The sequence below is a fragment of the Sodiomyces alcalophilus genome (genome assembly GCF_042370955.1).
Source record: "Sodiomyces alcalophilus JCM 7366 unplaced genomic scaffold ACRALscaffold_1, whole genome shotgun sequence".
Classification (NCBI taxonomy): Eukaryota; Fungi; Ascomycota; class Sordariomycetes; order Glomerellales; family Plectosphaerellaceae; genus Sodiomyces; species Sodiomyces alcalophilus.
The window spans coordinates 1,182,548-1,205,878 of NW_027263532.1; the positions used below are offsets into that span (position 1 = coordinate 1,182,548).

The 23,331-nt window shown below is 49.2% G+C and overlaps 7 protein-coding genes across 7 annotated transcripts; 2 read left to right on the forward strand and 5 right to left on the reverse strand.

Moving 5' to 3' along the window:
* Positions 1-516: 516 nt before the first annotated feature.
* ACRALDRAFT_1039137 (uncharacterized protein) lies at positions 517-2,893 on the reverse strand. Its single transcript, XM_071015123.1, has 3 exons — positions 2,628-2,893; positions 2,409-2,550; positions 517-2,346 (listed from the first exon to the last, which is right to left on the reverse strand). Exons 1-3 carry the CDS (start codon positions 2,730-2,732, stop codon positions 827-829), a joined length of 1,767 nt encoding a protein of 588 aa, XP_070878703.1. The 5' UTR covers positions 2,733-2,893; the 3' UTR covers positions 517-826.
* Positions 2,894-7,086: 4,193 nt separating this feature from the next.
* Positions 7,087-7,925, reverse strand: ACRALDRAFT_1067573 (uncharacterized protein; the record flags this gene model as incomplete). The annotated part of the gene is made up of 4 exons (XM_071017464.1): positions 7,087-7,157; positions 7,277-7,620; positions 7,695-7,747; positions 7,815-7,925. 4 exons carry the CDS (start codon positions 7,923-7,925, stop codon positions 7,087-7,089), a joined length of 579 nt encoding a protein of 192 aa, XP_070878704.1.
* A 1,809-nt stretch (positions 7,926-9,734) lies between these two features.
* On the reverse strand, positions 9,735-10,411 carry ACRALDRAFT_1067572 (uncharacterized protein; the record flags this gene model as incomplete). Its single annotated transcript, XM_071017463.1, has 2 exons — positions 9,735-10,013; positions 10,112-10,411. The coding sequence occupies 2 exons, from the start codon at positions 10,409-10,411 to the stop codon at positions 9,735-9,737; spliced, it is 579 nt and encodes a 192-aa protein (XP_070878705.1).
* Positions 10,412-12,411: 2,000 nt separating this feature from the next.
* On the reverse strand, positions 12,412-12,958 carry ACRALDRAFT_1067571 (uncharacterized protein; the record flags this gene model as incomplete). The annotated part of the gene is made up of 2 exons (XM_071017462.1): positions 12,412-12,693; positions 12,800-12,958. The coding sequence occupies 2 exons, from the start codon at positions 12,956-12,958 to the stop codon at positions 12,412-12,414; spliced, it is 441 nt and encodes a 146-aa protein (XP_070878706.1).
* A 952-nt stretch (positions 12,959-13,910) lies between these two features.
* On the reverse strand, positions 13,911-14,544 carry ACRALDRAFT_2056028 (uncharacterized protein). Its single transcript, XM_071021757.1, has one exon. The coding sequence runs from the start codon at positions 14,520-14,522 to the stop codon at positions 14,160-14,162; it is 363 nt and encodes a 120-aa protein (XP_070878707.1). The 5' UTR covers positions 14,523-14,544; the 3' UTR covers positions 13,911-14,159.
* A 928-nt stretch (positions 14,545-15,472) lies between these two features.
* Positions 15,473-15,966, forward strand: ACRALDRAFT_1060311 (uncharacterized protein). The gene has a single exon (XM_071016210.1). The coding sequence runs from the start codon at positions 15,675-15,677 to the stop codon at positions 15,891-15,893; it is 219 nt and encodes a 72-aa protein (XP_070878708.1). The 5' UTR covers positions 15,473-15,674; the 3' UTR covers positions 15,894-15,966.
* Positions 15,967-17,318: 1,352 nt separating this feature from the next.
* ACRALDRAFT_2050212 (uncharacterized protein) lies at positions 17,319-18,874 on the forward strand (the record flags this gene model as incomplete). The annotated part of the gene is made up of 2 exons (XM_071021576.1): positions 17,319-17,563; positions 17,749-18,874. The coding sequence occupies exons 1-2, from the start codon at positions 17,412-17,414 to the stop codon at positions 18,872-18,874; spliced, it is 1,278 nt and encodes a 425-aa protein (XP_070878709.1). The 5' UTR covers positions 17,319-17,411.
* Between the last annotated feature and the right edge of the window lie 4,457 nt (positions 18,875-23,331).

A 23,331-nucleotide genomic window follows, 5' to 3' on the forward strand; every position in this document is an offset into this window, starting at 1 on the left:
AGCGAGCAAGGTGGGCTAACTGACGTAGGGGTTAGCAAGAAACAAAAGTTGGACGCAAGAGGCATTGGATGGAAAAAAAACAGCTTATGTACCAGAGGAGATAGGTAGCCTTACAGTTATATGCAGACAAGACCACCGAATAGGGGGACAAGCTTTCCACGGGCTGTTGTTGAAGGTAGGTAGGTAAGTTGGGTTTGTCGTTGGACCTGGAATCTCCGACCAGGAGATGGCGGGGAAGTGGGAGAAAAACAGCCACAGTATGGTGGGGTTGACCAGGTGAGACGAGTCACGTGACAACGCATTGAGCAGTCGCGTTGACGAATGGACCAACTTTTACCCCTGAAACGCTGGCAGATAACAAGGTACCGATCTACACATTCGCTTCGTGCTAATCCGTCTCCGGAGCTGTACCAGCAGCTCATCAACTTCCACTACCAGATTCTACACTAGTACACGGAGTTTGTACACGACAACACGGCAGGGTACATATCAGCAACAAGACAGATTGAAAGGATTGAGAAATTCACGCATCTCGTATTGAGTGGTGTCCTGGTGTTACATTGTTGATGGTTGCTACCAATACAGAGAGAGGCCCTCGCTCAAGCTGCCTGGCTCATGGGGAATCTATGTTCTAATGAAACAGGTCTGGCCTCAGTGAGAGTGCCGTGAGGAAGGTCGGAGAGGGATGGAGAGAGGAGATTAGTACAAGGCAGCAATAGATCCATCCTGTAATATAACACCGAACCCACGCCAACCGTGCTGACCCCCGATGTCCCGAATTGCTTTTGGTGATACAAGAAAAACTTTCAAGGCAACTGACCGTGTTTTACATCATGCCGCCCATGCCGCCCATTCCACCCATTCCGCCCATACCTCCCATGCCGCCTGGCGCGGCGCCACCCTTCTCCTCGGGAGCCTCAACAATGGCAACCTCGGTGGTGCCGAGCAGGGAAGCAACACCGCTGGCATCAACGAGACCGGTGCGGACGACCTTGAAGGGGTCGAGGATACCAGCCTGGATCATGTCGACGTACTCGCCCTTGGAGCTGTCGAAGCCCTTGTTGAACTCGGTGGCGTACTCGTCGGTGAGCTTACCGACAATAACGGAGCCCTCAAGACCAGCGTTCTCCACGATGCTACGCGCAGGGCGGGTGATGGCGTTCTTGACAATGGTAACGCCAAGCTGCTGGTCAAAGTTGGCAGGCTTGAGGTCACCCAGAGCCTGAGTAGAGGCCTTGAGGAGGGCTGTGCCACCACCGGGAAGGATACCCTCCTCAACGGCGGCGCGAGTGGCGTTCAGAGCGTCGACAAAGCGGTCCTTCTTCTCGCCGACCTCAACCTCAGAGGAGCCGCCAACCTTGATGACAGCAACGCCGCCCGAGAGCTTGGCAAGACGCTCCTGCAGCTTCTCCTTCTCGTACTCGGAGGTCGAGGGGTCATTCATGACACCGCGGATCTGCTCGCAGCGCTGAGCAATGCCGTCCTTGGTGCCCTCGCCGTTGAGGATGATGGTGTCCTCCTTGGTAATGGTGATGGAGCCGGTGGAACCGAGCATGTCGGGGGTGGCCTTCTCGAGCTTGACGTCGAGCTCGTCAGAGAAGACAGTGCCGTTGGTGAGCACGGCGAGATCACCCAGGATGGACTTGCGGTTGTCGCCGAAGCCGGGGGCCTTGACGGCCGCGACCTGGAGCTGGCCACGGAGCTTGTTGAGAATGCAGACGGCAAGGGCCTCACCCTCAATGTCCTCGGCAATGATGACCAGAGGGCGGCGCATCTGGGTGGAGGCCTCGAGAGCAGGGATGATGTCCTGCACGGCGGAGATCTTCTTCTCGGAGAGGAGGATCAGAGGCTTCTCGAACTCGACCTTCTGGGTCTTGGTGTCGGTGATGAAGTAGGGCGAGACGAAGCCGCGGTCGAACCGCATACCCTCGGTAACCTCGAGCTCATCGGCCATGGTCTTGCCCTCCTTGACGGTGATGACACCCTCCTTGCCGACCTTCTCCATGGCGTTGGCAATCAGCTTGCCAATGTGCTCGTCGCCGTTGGCGCTGATGGTGGCAACCTGGGCAATCTCCGCGGTGGTGGTGATGTCACGCTTGTGCTGCTGGAGGTAATCCACGACGGCGTTGACGGCGGATTGAATACCACGTCGCAGGTCCATTGGGTTGCAGCCGGCGGCAACGTTCTTGACAGTCTCGGAGAAGATGGCGCGTGCGAGAACGGTTGCGGTCGTGGTACCATCACCGGCGACCTCGTTTGTCTTGGAGGCAACCTCTTGGATGAGGCGAGCGCCAAGGTTCTCGTACTTGTCCTTCAGGCTGATTGCCCTGGCGACGGTGACACCATCTGGAAAAGCGGCCGTTAGTAAAGTTCCAACCGCGACGATTACCAGGTATTTATTCCCTTACCTTTTGTGATCTTGGGTGAGCCGAAGCTCGACTCAATGATAACGTTACGGCCCTTGGGACCGAGAGTAGTAGTAACAGCCTTGGCTAGGGTCTCGACACCAGTAAGAAGCGCGGCGCGCGCTTCCACACCAAACTTGATGTCCTGCGCATCGCTCGTCAGCTACGGCTCAATGCAAAGCCACAGAAAGCTATGAATCAATCCGACCACCACCGACATACCTTGTGAGCGAAACGAACTTGGCCGACAGCAGCACCGTGGCGGAGCTGGCTGGAGGCTGAGGCCAGAGCCGAAGTCCTGGCTCGAGAGGCGAGAGCACGCTGCATGTTTGCGGAATTAAAAAGGGGTATACAAAAACAAACAACAGAAGAAAATCAGAGATGAGTTTTTTGTCCGGCACGGATCGTGTATTGATACAACTTCAGAAGAGAAGAAGAGGGTAGGAAGAGGATGAAACGACGGGTAACAGGAGAAATTGATGATAGAAATGAAGCTCTGGAAGCTTCCTGGGTTCTATCCAAAAATTTATCTCGGAGCTCGGTTAAACCAGGTTCCAGGAGCCGCTAGCCTCCTACGTCCGCGTCTAACCGGATTTGGACTAGTGTCATTTGAACTCACTTCCAGACACTTCCAACGCCATCTCTCAGCTTATCATCCATGTTACATATTATTGATTGTACAACGAAGCTGCGAATTATCCTCTGGGCGATGTTTTATCGTCCTAATGCCTTTTACGGAACCCCTCACATTGCTCTGAAACGCACCCGTGAACCCTCCCCTCACCTGATAGCCCCATGACAAAGTCAAACGAGGTCGAGTGACTCGAGCGTTTTCCCCGTATCGATGGCGGGAAAAGACGTTGACGATGGGTAACCGTTTTGACGTCAATGGTACCAATGTTTCACATGCAAAGCAAAAGCACGAATTCTCGTCCATCTTCCATTCTCAACTTGGCTTGCCTGGAGAGCTAGACTCTACAGAAAGACGCGATGGAGCTAGCCTGTTTCGTCAGTGGCACTTGGGCGTTTGGGAGAGTGGAAGTGAGTAGTACCCCTACCATCAGAAGTGTCAGAAGTCTGTTACTTCAAGGAATTGTAGCAGTACAGGATGTATCCCACAGCCCGGGACATGTAGTACATTGCATGCAACTCAATGCCCAGAGTCGGAAACACTGAGGTGAGCAATTCCCAGCCCCTTGTGCAAAACGCCGCGACTGAGGTGTTGAATGTGTGAAGCCGAAGGGAGGTACACAAGATGACCTGACGAAACGCCAGGCAGCTGGCGCAGTCGAATACATGCGAGACTGTGAGCTTGGTGGACAAAAAGCACTTCTGATTCGTAAGAGAAAAGACAGGTAGCCAGTCTCTGTCGGACATTCAGTACTTGGCTTCTCCATCTTGGTCGGCGTTTTCGGTGTTCTCGTAGTCTTCTATCCCGTGGATGATAAGATAGTCGCTAACATCGACTGTCTCCTGACTGAACGCATGGGCTACATGGTCTCCACCTGTCTCGTGACTTAGGGTGGTTGAGATAGGAGATTCCTCGTAAACGGCATGTGATAACATGGCGCCTAGGTCCATGTTGTGTGAAGTTGGGTCCGAAAACAGGGTATGGTCTGTTACAGGTCCCGTAATGGACGGCAACAAGGCGGTGGCATTATGCCCCGACTCTGGGCCGTGTAGACACTGGCTTGTAGACGCTGTCGGAAGTTGTAAATCTACATCTTGTCGCTGAATCTGCGTACTATTCGTAAAGCCATGATTCTGAGTGATAGGAGTTGAATATTCACCGGCAAGTAAAGCTTGCGAGTTGTAAGTGGAAGGTTGCACTTGTACTTGCCGAAGAGGGCTGTTATTCTGAACAGGACTCTCTCTGAACCTCTTCTGTGGCGTAGAAAATGGATCAATCTCCTCACGCTCTCTTCTCCTCAACTGAAATATTGTTAGTTAGCTTCCTCAGTATAGATGCTACGCCGGGGGAAGGCCGAATGGGGAGTTCTTTTCTTTTCCCCTCCCCTTTGTTTCGTGTAAGAAAACATAATGGCACAAGAACTAACCTTTGGCTGTTGCTCACTCATATCTTCATCTCCATAAGCGCCTTCGTCGTTAGCGAAAGCCTTGATAGGGAGTGTTTCAGATTCGTTGAGGCTAGGTGCACCCAAGTTCGTTTTTCGATGCTCTATAACCTCTGTAAACCGGGCCCTCCGGTATCTGATACCCCTGGAGTCTTCCAGATCGCCCTCCTTGTCGTCCCGAATGAAGCCACGATAAACCAACTCTTCCGCCGAAACAGAGCCCGGGCGGCTAGGAGCAGGTGGAATCAGATGTCCTTCTGCAAGCAAGGTTGGCCTAAGCCGGTTGAGGTGTTGCATAATGGCCGATTCAGTAGAACCAGGTTGCAGACGGTGTGCAATCGCGTCCCATGGAAGCGTGACCCCCCGAAGTGCGCACTCATACTGAATACAAAGGAGCAACTTCTCGGACATTCGAGGTCCTTTAAAGCAACAAAGTCAGTTCGAATCCTGATAAAATGAGAGCTGAAAATAGACTCACTTCCCCATTGAATGAGATTTCGTCCCGGTCTGCGGCCGTTGCGGGCCCTGTCGACACTGGTCGGGATCTCATGAGTCCAAGGCCACACCTTGGTCGGTGATTCATTGACTTTCCGGCTCCGTGCCGGGGAAGGGTTAGGCGGTGTTTGATTGACGGAACGGACTCTAGTGTGCTTAGCCTCTTGCTTGATGGTTGTGGCTGGGGTCCACTCTTGCCTTGGGGAGTTCATTTTCTGTTTCGCCTGAAAGTGTGTCAATGACAGTGCCTGAATCAACTCTGTGCAGAACACGTGGATCGTGGCTAACATCCAAGACCAGACGGCTGAGGGTCTCCCAATCAGAAAGACAGTGAAGACGGAGTGAGTGTTGAGAGTAAGATATTTGACCTATGGGGTGCGCAAGCTGAAGCAAAAATAACTTCGTCAGACTCAGAGGATGGTGAATTTCTAAAGTCGGGAAGAAATTAGCGAGGGCAACTCATATATGATAGGAAAGAGCAGGGAATGTCTTTTCGGCAACGTAAGTGATTGTCAAGCACGAAAGCAGAATAAAATACAACAGGTAGGGCTGGGGGATGGATTTAGGCATGGGGGTGACTCAAGCAGTGAAAACTTACCAACACCGATGGTATTGGCAAACAACTATATCAACGCGAAAGACTCAAATAGAACGGATCAGGAAAGAAGTTGATGTGCGGCGAGATTCCACTACAGAGGGGAAGCTCTTAAGTCCGGAGAGAGTAAGGGGGACGTCCGAGATGGAATTGTCGTGCTCGGCCAACGACATATTCTTGGTGTTGTGGTGAAGTAAACTCGGCAGAAAACAAGTCTTAAGGAGAACTAAGTAGTAAGGACCGAGGCAAAGTGTTAGCCCAATTCTGACAGAACAAGCCTGGAAGGCAAGTGCGACAGGCAGTTGCAGAGCTTGAGCCAGTAAAGTACATATGCAGAAATAAACGGAGCATATCCTGTGTGCCATGATCGGATTATCTTCTTTTACTACTTACCTCTTTGCGTCCATCGCAGCTGACTCAATTTAGACAATATCACTAATATCAACATATACGCAGCGAGATAACTTACAACATGCCAAATATTCCACAAACGGTAACACCATGGGTTTCGGGATGGAAGGCAGCATTGGTTCATGGGACCTGCAAATGAAGTGTTGCATATACATATAATGAGACCCCGACTAACTATTGCATAGAGTTATCTACAAAAATCCAATGACATGAGGAGAGAGAAATCCCACGAGGGATCTTGAAGCGCATGAGTGATGATGTTACCATGTTGGGGTTTGGTAGTGGACTGTGTGGACTGGGGTAAAACGTGCCTGCTTGTCGGCGAGCTGAGAGTAAAGAGATACATATGGTTTCTGCCCTCAGGGTATCAGCTCTAAGGTATGTTTACATGGAGAGAGTCTGGACGAGAAGGTGATGGAAAATTTGGTGTTCGTACCTTGGGCCATTATCGAACGTCGTCGAAATAAGGGTGGGGCTAGACAAGGAGACCCCGGTCACTGACAAGCCACATGATGCTCTCTTCAACACCAAGTGGGGGAGCATGCGGGAGCTCAAAGGAACATGAATTTATTAGAGAAGCAGCTACGGGCTTTTTTCTTCGTACTAACGATCACCAGTTCAGTCGGACTTCTGAGAGCTAATTATTAATTATGCTCGATTTCATTGTACGCAGGATCCATCGTTGTCCCCAGAGCCCCCCTGACGATGAGCTAGACAAGTCCCAATCCACGATGATCCACCGATTCCAATTTCCACCTGTCCAAGACTCCAATTCCTCTCAGTGCGCAAGTACTCAAATTTGCCTGTACTCTGTGTAAATGTTAGCTATATATACTTCCGAGGACTACGGCGAGTTTCTTGTCCAAGTAGGTAGGTATCATTTCTTTATGAGGCAGCTGTACTCACGAGTCATTTGATCCATCATGGCACCTAGCCATCCAGCCATCGCTCATCAGGTTCCGACTGGAGAAATCAGAGCTGAAATAAAGCAGCCAGTGGAAAGATCTCGTGCAATAAAGTGATTCCTTCCTGTTGCATTCTTGGCTTAGAAGCGGCGATGAAGCAATACCCAAACGGGGCATGTTGAGTCTCGAATGGCACTGTTTCAGTTTTCCTCGGGGATGGAGGCGCTGGGACTCTTCTTCGCTCGGCTCTTCTTCTTGGGCTTGTCGCTGTCTGCATGAAATGTATAAGGTTAGCCATATTGTACATGGTCTGACCAAAGCTGGCCGAAACCCCAAGAAAACTATCTTCTCTGGGCGCACACGGGTCGTGGAATCGAAGCCACTACTAACCAGACTCCTCATCGGCCTGGGGCATGGTGAAGGGAGGATCAAAATCCTTCTCAATGTCCTCAGAATTCTCCTCGTCCTCGGGCTGGATTCGAGAGACGGCTCTGGTCTTGGACTTCTTGGCGGGGCGCTCACTAGGCAACGCCGTGCGCTTACCAGCAGGTTTGGCCCTCTTGGGAGCGGGAGAGCGGCTTGCGGGGGTCGTACTACCCGTGGCGTTGCCATCAGCGCTGGCACCCGACGAAGCGCCAGTAGACAGACTGGGCGCCGGACCACCAGCCAGATTTCGGGTGATGTCCGAGAGCTTTAGCTCGTACAGCTTCAAAAGTCGTTCGAGACGCTTGTTCCTACAAAGATCCATTTTCATGTCAGATAAAGGAAGAAAAGACATAGTTATATACCAGATGATTCCATTACTTACGCAGCCGAGGCACTGACAACGCCAAGCTCCTCTGCAACCGCCTGAAAGTTGATCTGTGATATCTGTTTAGTACAGCAATATGGTGCTAAGCAGTCACCATGATTCAAATGGACAACATACCTTTCCATTACCAGTGTTGCGCCAGCACGAGATCAGCAGCTTAATCTGGTTGGCGGGATCATTCGCCGAGCCAGGCGCCACAGAGGTATTGGTAGACGGAGCAGAAGACATGTTCAGGTCGTGTGTTGTGCGTACAGCGATTTGCCAAGGCGATTTCTTGAGTTCCTTAGAGGGAGAGATGTGAGCAATAGTCTGTGAGTGATAGGGGAAGTTGTGTTGCACCGAGAACATATACCAGGCAGACAGCTTCTTATCTGTGTGGGAGATACCAAGCAAGTGAAGAAGAAAGGAAAACAAAAACGCAGAGGAAAAGGAAAGAGTAAGTGCCTAGACGCGACGCGTGAATGCAAGTTTGATGTTATGAAAAACAAACCTGTCTGGTGATCCACTGATCCCTCTATGTTGGGCGTGTCTCGCTAAAGTACTAAAGCCTTTTAGTAAAGGCGTATACAGTGATTTGTTTTGAATGAATGGAAATTCTTGGCTGAGCTAGAGGGAGCCAGAGATATCTTGTCTGACTGTTATAAAGGCAAGCTTTTGGCCTAATATACGAGAAGTAATGATGGCACTGGCATATATCAAAGATGGACAGTTATCAGACACCCACATAAACAACTAAATGGATTAAAGCCCCAATAACAAGACGCGCTTTTAGGCCTAATACGTGGAAGTTTGTGGACACGGTAGAAGGAAGTCGCGTGGGCCGAGAATAATAGCAAGCTCACAAGAAAGGAAGGTGGTTCTATTACAACACAGGCACCAGATATCTTACCCCAAAGTATTGACATGGTAATACCGGAAGGCGTCCACTCCTGCCTCAGTACACTTTATTAGCATAGATATCTGCCAGCCTGGTATCCCTGCATTCTAGGGGGAAGGAACCAATACGGGTTGAGACGCATTAATTGGAAACATATTGTATAAGTTGAGTTTGCTGCCAAAATGTCACGATGGTATGATTATTGATGATTTTAATTCCAGTAGTCAGTCCCATATAGGACAGCGAAGTCTTATAAGAAAATAACAAGGTCTTGAATAAGCACAGGAATAAATCAGTCTATAGAGTAAACAGCAGATTAACAGTCTTTATGGTACACAAGGTGTTCATAAACAGCAATCTCCTCTGTATGGGTGCCTGGAAATCACCATTGACCCCTTAGTGGTTGGCATATATTCTGACTGTAAAGGACATCGGATTTCTTTGCACCAATAAAGCCAAGAAATAACCTGGGAGTTAAAGTTGCTGCGATGGCCGCTTCATGAGATGATCAGCAGCGACTTGACATATTAGACAGGCACCCAGATACTATGTCTTGACTTTCGAAGGCTACCAACATTTACAAACTACAGGTTCTACATTCAGGTCAAACATAATCGCTGTGAGTATGATCATGAGTATATAGTTGGCCAGGACATTCTCCGTCTCTAGAAGTATACCACAATGAGCCAGATTTCTCTCTGGCTGGGTCATGGTATCGACTCATCATGCTGTATAGCCGGCGCAATCTAGACACGCCCTCGCCCTCATGAGTAGTATTGTAACATGTAAATCGCTTGTAACCCCCAGTAGATCAGTTTGTGTTGTGTCAGGATGTTGATGGTTGGATATATATCCCGAGAATCAAGCAGATTAAGTCACACCGCCAGGTCATAATAAGTTGTGTCTTCTATTGATAGCCACTGTTGCGTTCCTATTGCCCCCATTATCATTTTAATGGTCGTCCCAAATATATGTAGCATCCATCAGGATATGTAGAGATGGTTGACCCTCACGAGTGGAATGAGCAACATGTGAAGCTTCCTTTCGCAATCCGTCCCTCATGATAGCCCAGCGAAGCAAGAAGAAGCGCCAGTTTTCATGAAATACCATTGTCGCATGAGATCGGTACTGAGAGCAGATAATGCGGAGAAGCCGGGCATTTAAAACTCGTCGGCCCATCGGGCGATATCGTCTTCATCCAGTTCCGACTCGTCATACGGGACAAGCTTGTTGGTGTCGTTGGGTAAGTTCGGAAGAGGGAGATGTTCGTGGGGATCTGCAAGAGCCGCATTTCGCTTCTTGGTGGGTGTCATTTGACTCGTCTCAGCTTCTCTAGCGAAGTCAATGTTTGCCCTGTTATCGTCATCTGATTCAGTGATTTTGGCAATGTCCGGCTCGCCATTAGAGTCCGCCGAGTCCGAAAAGATCTCCATGTAGGACTAAAAGAATAGGGGGACGAGGAGTCAGTTAAAATATGGCATGACTTAACAAGGGGCAATACAGCGCGGAGGCAAGTGATAGGGAGTAGCTGGCATACCGTCTTGGACTTGGCCTGGCGCTTTCTGCCCTTCCTGACCGAGTTCGTAGCCGGTTTGCTGACCTTGCTTTTCGCAACAGGACTGGCATCGGGGCCACTACCCCATCCGTGCTTTTTGCTCATCTGGCGGAAGCGCTCTTTGGCACATTTGGCGTTCGCCAGTCCCAGGTCATCGGCAACTTTGTCCCAGTCGGCATCAGGGCGCTGGGTCATGTTGTCGAACATGGCCTTGATAAATTCGTTTTCTTTCTCCGTGAGTTGGGGCTTCCTGCCAGGCGTTTTGTTGGCTTTGGAAGACATCTTGTTGCTCGATTTTCAGCCTGGTGTATCCGTCAGATTCAAATTCAAGAAAGAGGGGTTAAATATCTTGAATATAGAGTTATAGACAAGTTACGAAGTCGAACTTGGGAAAATCGCACGAGACTTGGTTTCGGAGACGACAAAGGGAGAGTGTATGGATGGACTCAACGCAAAATAATCTAAGGTAGAAGTGAAGAAGAGAGAGTCACTTGTCGTGTAAAACGCCACTTGACATGGCTATTGCCGTACCATCCAGATACAGAGCTTTATGGGTATAAGTAGCAGGAAGATCTGAGGCGATAAGGAATCCGAAATGGAGCGTGTGCGAGAAGCTGGAATGCAATGGCCGAAAGTAGAAATATCGCGTGGCTTCCTCTCCGGGGAAAAATACATGGAAGAAATGGATTAGGATCAGTCGTCCTGGTTGAATGGAGACATACCTTGAATGCTCCGGCCAGGATATTGAGTCTCCAAGATATTCGCAAGCCTGTTCGTCACCCACTGGGATTGATGTGTGACAGCTGCGATTAGACAGTTTCGGGAACTAAGAGCTTTGACGTGAGAAATTGAAGTGAAGTCGAGACCCATCACCTAAGACCTAAGGAGACCGAGTTGTCGAGTAATAGAGAAAAATCAGAGACTTACCCGTAATATGGCCCGAGAAAACTTGAAAAGGAGATTAGCTTCAGTTACTGTTAAATCAGTACTGTTCTGTGTTAGAGAGACTAAGAGTTCTGCCACAGAGTGATCAGATTATTTCGTGATGGTTAGGGTACTCAAGTGAACAAGGTGTATTGACTCATTAAGAGGTGTAGATTGGCCACCTTAGGTAGGAAGCATAAGATGTCACTTCCGGTATGCCTATGCCGTGACTGGCTTTCTAACTCTAATCTCTCTTTTACCGGAAAGAGGTAACCAGGTCGTTCCATGATACCTACCTAGGGAGCTATTGCCTGGACGGCAGAAATGACCCAAGACCCCAAGACTTTAAAGCCGTTGCTTGGCTCTCCATAAATCTGGACAAAGAGAATTAAAAATGCACAAAAGAAGTTTATACTCGAGCGTAATGAATTCTCCAAGAACGCACCCAACTCATGGTATACAAGAATGTAAACCCTTGATGGGCTGATGATAAACTATAGCTTGAAACTTTGGAACTGCATGTACCAAGGCATAACATTTGCAGCTAGAAACAGGCATGAAACAAAAAATAGGAGACGATTCTTAACATTCTACGATGATATTACAGACGTAAAGTAGTGTTAGTCCCATGCCGTGAAATTACCAGACATGTCTCTTCTCTGTTGATTAACTGAATACAGATCCGCTGACTTCATCTTTTTCGGTCATAGAAAAAAGGACTCTAGATGCTTAAAGTATATTAGAGGTTATAACTCGAATGGTCACTGCGTCTGGAACTTCTGAATGTAATTTGTAAGATTGATAGTCATCAAGGAGATGAAGTGAAACCTACAGACGAAAGATGAAGTGTGGGACTCAAAACATGGCGCCAATATATTTTTGCAGTTAGATAATGCGGAGCAGCAGTGCAGAACTCCAGATACAAGGTGGCAGCATACACGTGCTACATGTATGTTTACGCATCGAAAATGATATTTGATGGGAGGTTTGGCTGTCTGTAAGAGTAAAATCACCCATGCCTGTTAATTTTATCCCGTGGGCAAGATGATAGATCTACATATCGTGAAGCCCAAGGAGTGCTAGAATTGGGTCTGACATTGCATGTTTCAATAGCTAAGTGGTAGTTTCATGATAAGAAGCCAGGCGGCATTTGTCTGGACTATTAACGCAGAGAAGATCTCAAAAGAGAAGGCATGGAATTTCTTTGCCAAATTGCGATTGCCGTCGCATTGTGCTATTTAGAAGCTAGTCGGTGCTAATGTCGCCCGAACATATTCGTCCCGAGTCTGGTAAGCCACCCGTCGGCCGTCCGTCGGACGATCCGATTCTCATGTCATTCAATCAGTGTCTTGCTCGCGTTAGAAGCTGAAGGGCGTCTCTTCGGGCTGCGAGTCCTCAGATTCTTCCTTCTTGAGCTCTCCAGAGCTCTCGCGTTTGAATCCAACGTGCTCGCCCTTGATACCGTCATCCTCATCGAAGGGAGAGACAGGTGCTTCCGCAGCTTTCTTTCCTTTGGCACCGACTCGACCCGTGGCTTTCTTGACGCCGGCCTTTTTCTTGGGCGTTGAGGCCTCGCTCTTAGAGGGAGACGGAGCCTCCTTCTTGAAGTTGTGCTTGTCACGAACTTGACGGAACCGAGTCTTTACTCCACACGACAAGATTAGACATAATTTACAAGCAGAAAACGGAATATAGGGCTGATGGAACAGCATCGAAGGACGCAGGCAAAGCAAGGATTAGACGTACTCGAGAAGTAGCTGCATTCTTTAGTCCAGTCTCTTGAGCAACAGCGTCCCAGTCAACAGATTGATTCAGGTTGACCTCCATGCTGATGTTTTTGAGAATCGAGCATAGAAGCCGAGTTTCAGACTCGTTGAACGTTCCGGCCTTTGGTTCGCTAGGCATCTTGGCTATTTCTAAGTCAGATCTACCGATTGATCCCATGGCAGGAATGGCGTGGTCTTGAGGTTCAGCTCACTTTATGTCTTTGGGAAAGATCTCCGTACCTGTAAAAGTGTGAAGAGAGTTGTGGTGTGTAAATGTTGCGTGAAAAAGCTCTGGTTCTGCTAATCAGAGAATGCAGTAGCAGGATGGGTATATATGGTTGAGGGGAACAAAGATGGAAGACGGAAGTCGCAATAGAAAACAGGCCATATAATTTTTGGGTGTAGTCAAGTTGGAACCCGAACTATGCCATGGACGGAAATATCAAGAATGAACGTGAGGGGTCATGGGTTGACGTGGGATAAAAGAAGTCAGACGAGACTCATGAGTGCTAAGCCAAGGGTGGAAGGTGCCGGATACATTATTCCAAAGAGAAAAAGCAAGAGATAGAAACCGGGCGACATCATAGATGTAAGTTTCTAATAAACTTGTAGGGAAGTAAGGGAAAAGTACGATACAATTAGGCTAGAGTAGCAACTAGCAAGAGGGAGCAGTAACTTCACATCGCATAGCATTGAGTCATGGTTATAGAAAGTTATCGGAAACTCAACGGAGCTTGATAGGTATGCAAGGTAGACGGCTGTTTCTAACGACGAGGGGAAAACAACAATATCACGGGAATCGGAGAGACAAAATATCTATGTCCATTTTACTTTACCAAAGGTGGGCAAGGAATATGTTTTGCTCCGACTGCAAGTAGTATGTTGAGAAGAGATGTACGATTGCCGTTGGCTCTTAAGAGGCCTCTTTGGGAGTCCTTTCTAAAGTCCCTTGAAGCCAATCAGAAGAACTATTTTTGTGTATCATAGGACTTCATATTCTCATGCATAATGCAGGTAATGCGTAAGGAAGAGCGTGACTTTGAGTTGAAGAGAACCGCCAGCTCCGAGTTGTATTGGAAAAGGATGATCATGTATCTTTATATTATATGACCACGACATAAACCTTTCCAAGTACCTAACTTGTTGAGTGACTCCTAACTCCTTTTAAACTTGTATTAATTTTCCGATATACTGGACCTGACGACCTGAATGTGTGGAGAGCGCCAATAGAGATACAAAATAGCCAATCTCCGCTGTCGCAATTGCAACATAAGACAAAAGTCATAAAATGCCTTGTACAATGATAAACCATCCCCTTCTAATAGAAAAAACGCCAAAGATCAACGGTGGTATTGAGAGTTCCACTGCTCCGTCTTGATATCCATTTGTCCCGGGATCCCTATTCCCATAGCTGAGGGAACATGCATACTAGAAGCTTCCGATGGCGTACCCCCTGAATGATGGTCACATATGCCATCCAAGGCATACCCTTCAAAATTGAAAGCGGCATCGAATGCTGAGTACGCAGGGCTATTTGCCCAGGAAGCATGGTCATGCACTGGATCATGCCGATGGTCATGCTCGTGGCCGCAGTGACCGGCTGCAGGCATATCAAAGACCCCCATAATCCCAGCTTGGGGAGCGAATTGCATAGTGTGAGGGCCCGGCAGCATGTCGTCGCTTGAAGGTGTGAGGAGTCTCATATGAGGAGATGGCTGGTAATCTGGAGGACCGACCGGGGATCCCATAGATGTCGGTGTGAATTGAGAGTGGTGGTAAGAAAGCTGGCTAGGTTCGTGTTTGACCTTGACAGGAGGCCGAGCATCGGTATCCGAAAAGATAGGGCGACTAATGGTGCCAGACTCGGATTTTATGTACTCATCCTCCTCCTTTTTCGCAATCTTCTGGTCCTTCTTGGGCTTAGTGACCTTGTTCTTGTTGTTTGCATTCCGATTCCGCCTCTGAGGCTCGAGACCTAGCATGGCTGAGCGGAAACGCGAGTATCTCATTCGAGCGGCATGGCCATTGGTGATGGGTTGGGCCAGGACGGGGTCGCGAGCAACAGCATTCCAATCGATCTATGTCCATAGATTAATTCAAGAGCATGCAGATAGGGTCCTTGTGAGCACTCACATCCTTGAGGTTCTTCTGTTTCAGTATGGCGAAGAGAAATCTCGTCATTTGGTTATCTGCGTTGGACATGGTGATAGAATCGGGCGCGAACTGGATGTTCGACTTGCAGAAGTCGAGGCAGCTTTGGAAATCAAGATGATGACCAGAGGTAAGATTGGTGAGAGAAGAAGAAGCTGGCTCAATTTGAACTGCACAGGTCGAACGTCACGGCCTCGACTGTTCCTGACCGATAAGCTCGAGGAAAGATGTCTATGAGTCACTGTGAAGATCAGTGAGGCGCGACGGGTAGATAAATATATGGTAGGTCGGCAGGCGAACCGGCGGGTAGAGCCAGTTGACGATATTGGCGTGATCCTTTGAATTGCCAAAGGGTGTGGGTGGATGTTGGGTTAGACTCATGCAGTGAGGCGAACAAAAAGACTCAAAAATGGATGTATCGGTGCCAAAAGGAAAACCTTCAAGGGTACAAAGATGGGATTAATGAAGCTTTTTTCCTAGCATCTCTCTTTGCACTCTCACCAAGATCACCGGGAGAGATGCATCCTTGTATTTGTTCAGGGAGAGGGTGGGTGGAAGCAGACCCAAAGAGCAAAAAACAAGGCAAGAGAAAAAGAACTGGCCCTATGGGATAAGGGGACAGACAGGCTTTATCACATGACGAGAAGGGTTCTCATTGGCATGCTATGTGCCGATTTGCCTAAAAGGTCAGAGCAAGTGACCAGATGTGGCATTGTTGCCTGGTGCCTGGGCAGGGCTTGTGGTTGAATAGGCCCCTCTCCCGTGGTGTTTTTGGAGGGGCATGGAAGCTGGGCAACAGGAGCCAGGGGGCGCGAAAAGACACCGTCTCGCGTAAAGTGGTTTTGCCCCGCAGCCCTTATTGGACCGGGGGAGCCCTGTGCTCAACCGATAAGACGGGACGAGGACGCCGACTCGAGATTTAGCGTGCCAACAGATATGCAAATGGCGGCGGACATGGATCTTTGGAACCAATATGGTAGACAGCGGTAGATGAGGCAAATCGATTCGTCAATGCGGTGTTCGAAGGACAGGTAGCGGTCTATCGACGATGGAGTAGTGTCGCAACATTCACACATTGCCTGGAAGAGAAGCAAGACAGAGACATTAGCGGAAAGGAGAGAAAGAGGTGACTCATAATCACTTGGATGACCCAGTAAACGGGGGGCATTAGTTAGACTGGGCATCGGAAAGTGATGCGGTGGAAGTCGGCAGTGAGCCAAACAAACTTCATTTTTGGATTGAAATCTCTGACTGGGTCATTTGGGCCCTGCAGGGATGCATCAGTGATGTCTAGGGATGCGGACCGATTGCTGAATTGATGACGCTGGGAGAGCGGGTGGTGGTGGGGAGGGCCGTCGGCCGTGGAAGAGGTGTGCGAACGACGAAAATCATCCGATTGACAGCCAAAAGTAGGCTCGACGCAGGCTCAACGTGAAAGTAAGCAGAAATTGGAAGATTGAATTGATTCTTCAAATAATGAAGCTGGTTGGACGGTTGGTTGAATCCTCAGAGCCATGGCAGGTAGTTGGTGTGAAGAGATGAAGTGGGTTGGGGAACGCGTTTTTCGCGAGGGGTAGGGTGGTCATCGTGGCCTAGCATTTCGCCAGGCTTCCACGAAAACACGTGATGGGCTGAATAGGGTAAAGCGTGTCTTGGTGCGTTGATGCTTTGACCGCTTCATGCACTCCGACCCCACCGACAATTGACCAGAATCCTGTTCCTGAGGGTTTCACCCCAAGCTCGTGATGTGCCGTCGAGGACGAGAGCCAGTGGTTTATTTGCTCAGGCTATACGAAGTATAGTCCTCTTGCTTCCTGACTCGGTGTTGCGAATAACACGTCCAAGAAACCGAACGCGATCTTGTGCTTGATTCGGAGTCGACTCTATCATTCCAAGAGGGGTGTCTAACTAGGTAGAAGAAACCCTTAAATTGTCCATGTTTTTGAGCTCGAGTCCAGGGAAGCGCATGCGTTAAAGCAACATCCAAAGGGTGAGTGGAAGCTCAGGAGGCTCAAACCCGTATTTGTTACCTACCTACCTACCTAGAGAACATACGAAGTACGTGTTGTAATTACTGTCATATTACCTAATGTTGCTGCACTGTCGTTGTACTGTACTGTATAGTTACTGTGTATACCGCACGTTTACGTCATCAGCATAATCACGTAATCCATGCCAGGCTATAGACATTAACACTGTATGCACGGACCTCGGACATCCCCCACATGTACGGAGGTATATCGCCCACACTATCGCCCACCAACCCCCAACTTTCTCAGCATCCCCCGCCCTGCTCGCGACTCTTACCATTTTCCCACTACCAATTTTCCTATTGCTCGAGCTCCATCTGTTAAGAGCACTAACTATTATCACCTGTCTGGTGTCCGCAGGTACTCGACAAACATACTTGCTTTCCTGTATCGAGCTACCCTTCCCGCACAATGAATAAACACTGGAATGACCGTGCCGATAAGGATCTGTTCTTCACTATCTTGTCTGTCAAGAACATTGGTGTCATTAGCGGCACGGAATGGAAGACAATCGGTAACCATATGAGATGCCTTGGCTACGGCTTCACGAATGAAGGATGCCGGTATGTCCACTCATCTCATTATCGTTTATTTTCTCATTATCTAGCCCCTGATCGTGTTTTCCTCATTCCCCGACAGCTCAGCTCATATGAATTGCCGGGTGAAGGCAGGGGATTTCATCATCCGCGCGATAATCTCATGCTTCGCATAACACCTCGAGGGAGTTATACTAACTGACACTTCACAGTCAACACTTTCAAGGCCTTCGCCGCGCTCAGCAGCGAGCCGAGGCCATTGGCCTGGCTGAACAGCTACGGCTCGATCCGACTCACAATCCGATTACCCGTCGCCCTGGCCCGGGCCGTGGGAGGCCAAGGAAGCAGCAACCTGCGGCTCAGACGGCTCCGCCTCCGCCTCCGGGACCTCAACCTCCCGTCATGATTCCGAATATTGCACGGGATCCGAACATCCCCCAGGGTACGAATGCGCACCAGGTTCCCAACGCCCCACAGGTTCCCGGCGTTCCCCAGGCCACAAACATGCACCAGGCTCCCGGCGCCCCGCAGGCTACGAACATACACCAGGTTCCCAACACACCCCAGGTTCCCGGCGCTCCCCAGGCATCCGGCGCTCCTCAGCGCTTCCACACTCACCAGATGCCCAACGCTCCCCAAGCCTCCGGCGCTCCCCAAGCCTCCGGCGCTCCCCAAGCCTCCGGCGCTGCCCAAGCCTCCCGCTCTGCCCAAGACTTTCATCCACCCCAGTTGGTTGGTGCCCCTGGGGCCCTCAGTGTTTCCCAATTGTCCAATCCCAACCCCCACCAGAGGCCCATTGCCCCCAAAGGACCAGCCCCCCCTCGAGATCCAACCACTGCCGAGAGCTCGAATGCGCCTCAAGATTCAAACAGTGCCCAGGGTGCCAACGTACCGCAGGCATCGATGAACGTCGTTCCCCAGCCGGGCTTCAGCTCCGTTCCAGGGCCCGTGAACGAGTCTACAACCGCACCGGCCCCAACTACCCTGCCTAGCAGGGACACCGCCAGTGACCCTAATGTTGTACCCCGCCAGTCGCCGAATGCACCATCTCATACCCCACCTCATCAAACCTCTCCAGCTCCTATGTCTAATGGTGGTATTCCTCCGCCGCCCGCCAGTGAAGAGCCACGAGAAGACGAGCATGTCGCGAAACGGCAGAAGCTGGCTCCGGCAGAGGACCAGTCTTTGAACGACGAAGCCGTCTTAGCACTGGCAGCTCATGGGGACTCACCGACTGAGACATACCCTTCACCGACCGACTATCCTCAGTCCGGTACAGGCCACGCTGGCGACTTGGGTGAATCCGATGCGAACCCCTTTAACTACGGCGAAGCGTAGAGGCCTCGTCAGATTACCTTTTCTAATGATCAACTATTTCCTTGCGACGCTCTCTTCCGGTCCCTTCCGGCAAAGTCAGAGGGGCACTTGGGCACCTGGCAACCGCCTTGGACTTCATTCGCCGTTTCACGCTTTATCACAACTAGTTTATGAGGTCACAATTACAGAGGTGCTGAATTATATCAACGACACCTCAGGAGTGGGAGGGATTAGTATGCTAGCGTTTGAATGGGTTTTTTACGATGACGAGTCGACTGATTAAGTCGAACAAGGCAGGCGTCAATGATGGTTTCTATGGCTTTTTCAGCGGGTGATACGAATGCCGTTTATGATAGGCTCAAGAATGTGCGCAACGGTCACGACTGTGCCCTCGGCCCTGATCCTCCGCGACCAACCCCTGCGTTTCCCCCCATGTCCATTCTCGTCGGATGCCTCCCAGATGTCTTTAATGTCTTACCTGGCATGGGCGGAACCACATAATCACGAGGTTATGTGCTTTTGGCCTCCTTTAGGACAGTAAAACGATCAAATCACCATGCTCACATCTCAACAGTATTTTTAGATTGCTAGCATGGGCAGTAATGGTCCAGCAGCGAAGGGCTGAATCCAGACAATCGTCTCAGACTGATGAGGAGACGATAGACTAGCATAATCTTCTCTGAGAATTCGACTCCGATGACAATGCTATGCAGCCGAGCAAGAGCTCCAAAGGTAGGATTCCAAGATGCCATCGGAAACGTCAGGACTGTCCCCCTCTATAACCGAAGCATCGATAAAGGGGTAGCAGACTGTGAAAACGGCTCTATGAATAAGTAGTTGGTCTCAAAGCATAGCTGCATGTACCCATGCAGTCTTTATACCTTCGTCAAGGAAGACAAGTCACCCTGTCTTATTGACCTCTCACCGGATGCGTTGCCCACGCTCCTGCCTTGGCTCTACTGTTTACTACTCACTTCTATTATAGAAGCCTACATCTGAGTGTCGAGCCTTACCCCGAATTTGGATACGCCCGGATGTATCAGGAGTTTAGATCGCCTAGATCAAGGCTGGTAGAGTCAAGTGGGGTATGGACTCGTTCATGCCCGATAGCAAAGGAAACTTAGGAAAGTGAATGGGATATGGAACTGTGTCAAATGATCATTCTATGACTTTGCTGGTCTCTTGCCAGGTAACCTCACTATGGAGAATCTACAATATAAGCTGTGTTGCGAAGGACAACTTATGTTATTCCGAACTCCATATCATTTGTCAATTAGTGGTCTTCAACGACTTTGGGATTCTACAGATGCTCTGTTATAGGACAGTACTCAGGGTTTTGTCTTGACTCTAATGTGTAACTTATGGCACACTCCCCTTTATCCTGAATTAGGACATTCTCTAGCACCTGCCATGATTGAGCCAGTCAATTCTGAGTTGTAGGTTGTTAGTATGGTCACGAATCGTTAAATATCCATGTGCCGTACTAAGTAGGTCTTTCCTTTACTTCCTGCCCAGTTACTCTGTTCCCGATTTTCGAACAGAATCCAAGAGCCACTGTTCCAGCTCGTATAATTATCCTGTCATCCTTTACTTATCTACTCTTCCACTCTCCCTCATTAATTATCAACAAGCAAAGAAGAACCCCCAGGCACAAATACCTCAACATCATGGCAGCTGGTCGACAGACGATGAACTGGAATGCCCAGGTTCATGATGATATCCTTGTGGCTATCTTCTCAACTGCCAAACTGAACAGCACTCAGATGGCGGCTGTTATGGCCCAGCTTGCAGAGAAGGGTTATACATTCACAGAGTCAGCACTCCGGTAAGTTACCTTCCACTTAGTTCTTGCTTCTTTGGCTTTCGACCCAATCTTCTCCTCGCTTCGCCTTCTTTCCTCCTTTATCCTAAAGTGTTCCCCCTATTAGTATCTGCATATTCTATCCCCTCCCCCTCCCAATCATCAAGTTCTCTTTCTTCTCTGTTTAGTCTCGCCTACTTGGCCACTCCGCATGCAAAACTCACTCCGTGGATTATATTCCATCTTTCTCCGTTCCACCCACCATGCCTCCAAAGAACGCCAATACCACTGTCTGGGACGACAAAGCACGTTCAGACCTCCTTATGGCCGTCCTCAGCACACTCAAGCCTACCAAACAGCAATGGGATGAAATCATTGCAAAAGTGGAAACCAAAGGCTATCACTACACCCCGAGTGCCGTGCAGTAATACATACACCCTTTCACTTTCCCTGTCATCTCCACATTCTGCCAATATTTGCTCTGATGAAGCACCTGCTAACATAAGAAACCTATCCTTTTGATAAGGCAACATCTGAACAAACTCCAGAAAAAGATGGCGAATGGCGGCAGTGAGCATGGCTCGCCCAGTACACCCGCTAAGCCTCGTGCTGGTAAAAGGGCCACTCCAGGCTCAAAACGCAAAGTTGCACCTAAGATGGAGCATGACGACGACTCATCTGACATGGAAACGCCTTCCAAGAAGAAAACTAAGGCCCAGTCATTCGCGTGAGTATTTCTGAGATCCAGCTGAAATCACTCAATTCTAACTAAGCCAGGAGCGATGATGAGGAAACGAAATACGAAGTCTGAATTGTTATAACCATTTCAGTCTCGTCAATACCGATATCTCCTGGGAAGGGCTGATAGTAAGATGGATGTCAGGCCGGTATGACGTCCCGTTGAAGGGCTCGGGAGGGAATGGTGGCATGGCAGATGGGAGGCCATGAAGGACAGTTACAGTACATGCACATGTGGGCTACTTTACCACCGCCTCCTCTTCTCGCCAGCAAGAGATGGAGCTATACTTTGCAACACATCGAAACAGGGGCGGACATTCTAGTTATGGAGCTTGGCCGGCAGCCCAAAGAGCGAAGTGGTACTAGGCGAACATATTCTGATCAGGGAATGGGTCTCAATATCTTTACAAGTGACATTCCCGGGCTACTTCGTCCTGTAGGTGTCTCGACTCTCGACTTAATATGATTTGGCAGAGACATTGGAACTATTGGATCCCATGGTCCCACCGTCCTCCTACTCCATATTGATCCCCTGTATCCTTTTGACAGGTCAAATTACGGACCTGTCCCATACGATGGATGTTCTCTTTGCAGTTTTCGAAACCTAGTAGTCAAGTAGCTACAGCCTACAGTACGTCCTGGAATAGACCCGTGAAATGGGATTCTCTCCCCCTTAAACTTATATCTGCGTAGATAAACTCTTTATCTATAAGTTGGCATATTATTAGAATAAGAATACTGGCACAGAAACTGAACTCCAGCGTTCTTTCTCGTTCTTGGCCTCTTGCCTTGTCTTTGAGGACTGTATAGGAAAGTGGCTCTGACTAGATCACTCTAACAGATACGCCTAGATTAGGCACTGAACCAGTCCGAGACGGCAGGAGCAAACGTCTGGATATAACTCGAGTTACTCAACCCCAGCTCTGATTCCTAAGAGAATATGAACACCATGGTGCTGCCGCCTTACGAGTCGTGAGCTTAACCTTAACTTCACCAGCTTAAGACTTCTATGGAAACCTTATTCTCTAGGGTGTTAGGGAAATAGAGCGGCTTTCATTTTACTTCTTTCTATTTACTTCCCTGTTACTTCCCTATCAACTTGGCCATCTTCCCATCTAGTTTTGCTCTGACTCTCAACTCTTGGTTCTAAATGTTACTCAAGTTTCATTCAGCAAAGTCTAAGCTGGCTTCGGTTCCTGGTATCTTCTACAATAGTTCCTTCCCCAGGGAAGTATTCTAGTTTCTTCTTGCCCAATTACTATACCTTAACACTCAGCAGCTCGCTACTCCTTAACAGCCCACTTCTCCCATGGCCAAGCATATATGCCCATCTTGGATCAGATAATTTTTCTTACTGCGGTTTATTTCAACCCTCTATAGGTACACTGACCAGTGATACCTTGCCTCAACCACAATAGGTGCTTTGCGACAGCACTTGATCGTTGCACTCCGTCTATCGTATTGGACTTGGCCTCCTCCTTTTTCAGACTCCAGAGGTTTCCTGCACTTTATCTCGCTATCCTATAAGGTCTGGATTCACTCATGCTATTTATATCATCTCCTAGCCCGCGTCCTCGGCACTTCAAAAGTTCCATTAGGACAGTCCTCATACTGGTCTTCGCTTTCCCTCATCTACCGGCCCATGTCAGCCATTGGTCCGGTCACTCTAAGTCTCTACCCAAGGCAGGGAGTTATACACGATTCAGGCCCTAGCTTACCCCAGTCCTCCTTCCCAAGTGTCTCCCCTGGAGTTGAACGCAATGATGGTATCTCCTCACTGTTTATCTTCATCAAACTGTAGAGCCGTCTGCACTACGGCTTTTTGACCACCTATTCCTACTCCCTTCGTCATCCCTAGCCTTACAACTCCCGTCTCAGAAATCGGTCAATGGACCGACTTTTACTGGAGGACTATATCAGTATGAGATGCACTACACCT

What these genes read in the sequence shown, in the direction of transcription:
- ACRALDRAFT_1039137 (XM_071015123.1), bottom strand. Translation starts at nt 2,732, where the DNA reads ATGCAGCGTGCTCTCGCCTCTCGAGCCAGGACTTCGGCTCTGGCCTCA. An exon ending in AAGTTCGTTTCGCTCACAAG is followed by an intron (nt 2,551 to 2,627) that starts GTATGTCGGTGG and finishes AGCGATGCGCAG; the next exon opens with GACATCAAGTTTGGTGTGGA. An exon ending in CTCACCCAAGATCACAAAAG is followed by an intron (nt 2,347 to 2,408) that starts GTAAGGGAATAA and finishes CCGCTTTTCCAG; the next exon opens with ATGGTGTCACCGTCGCCAGG.
- ACRALDRAFT_2056028 (XM_071021757.1), bottom strand. Translation starts at nt 14,522, where the DNA reads ATGAGACTCCTCACACCTTCAAGCGACGACATGCTGCCGGGCCCTCAC.
- ACRALDRAFT_1060311 (XM_071016210.1), top strand. Translation starts at nt 15,675, where the DNA reads ATGTGGCATTGTTGCCTGGTGCCTGGGCAGGGCTTGTGGTTGAATAGG.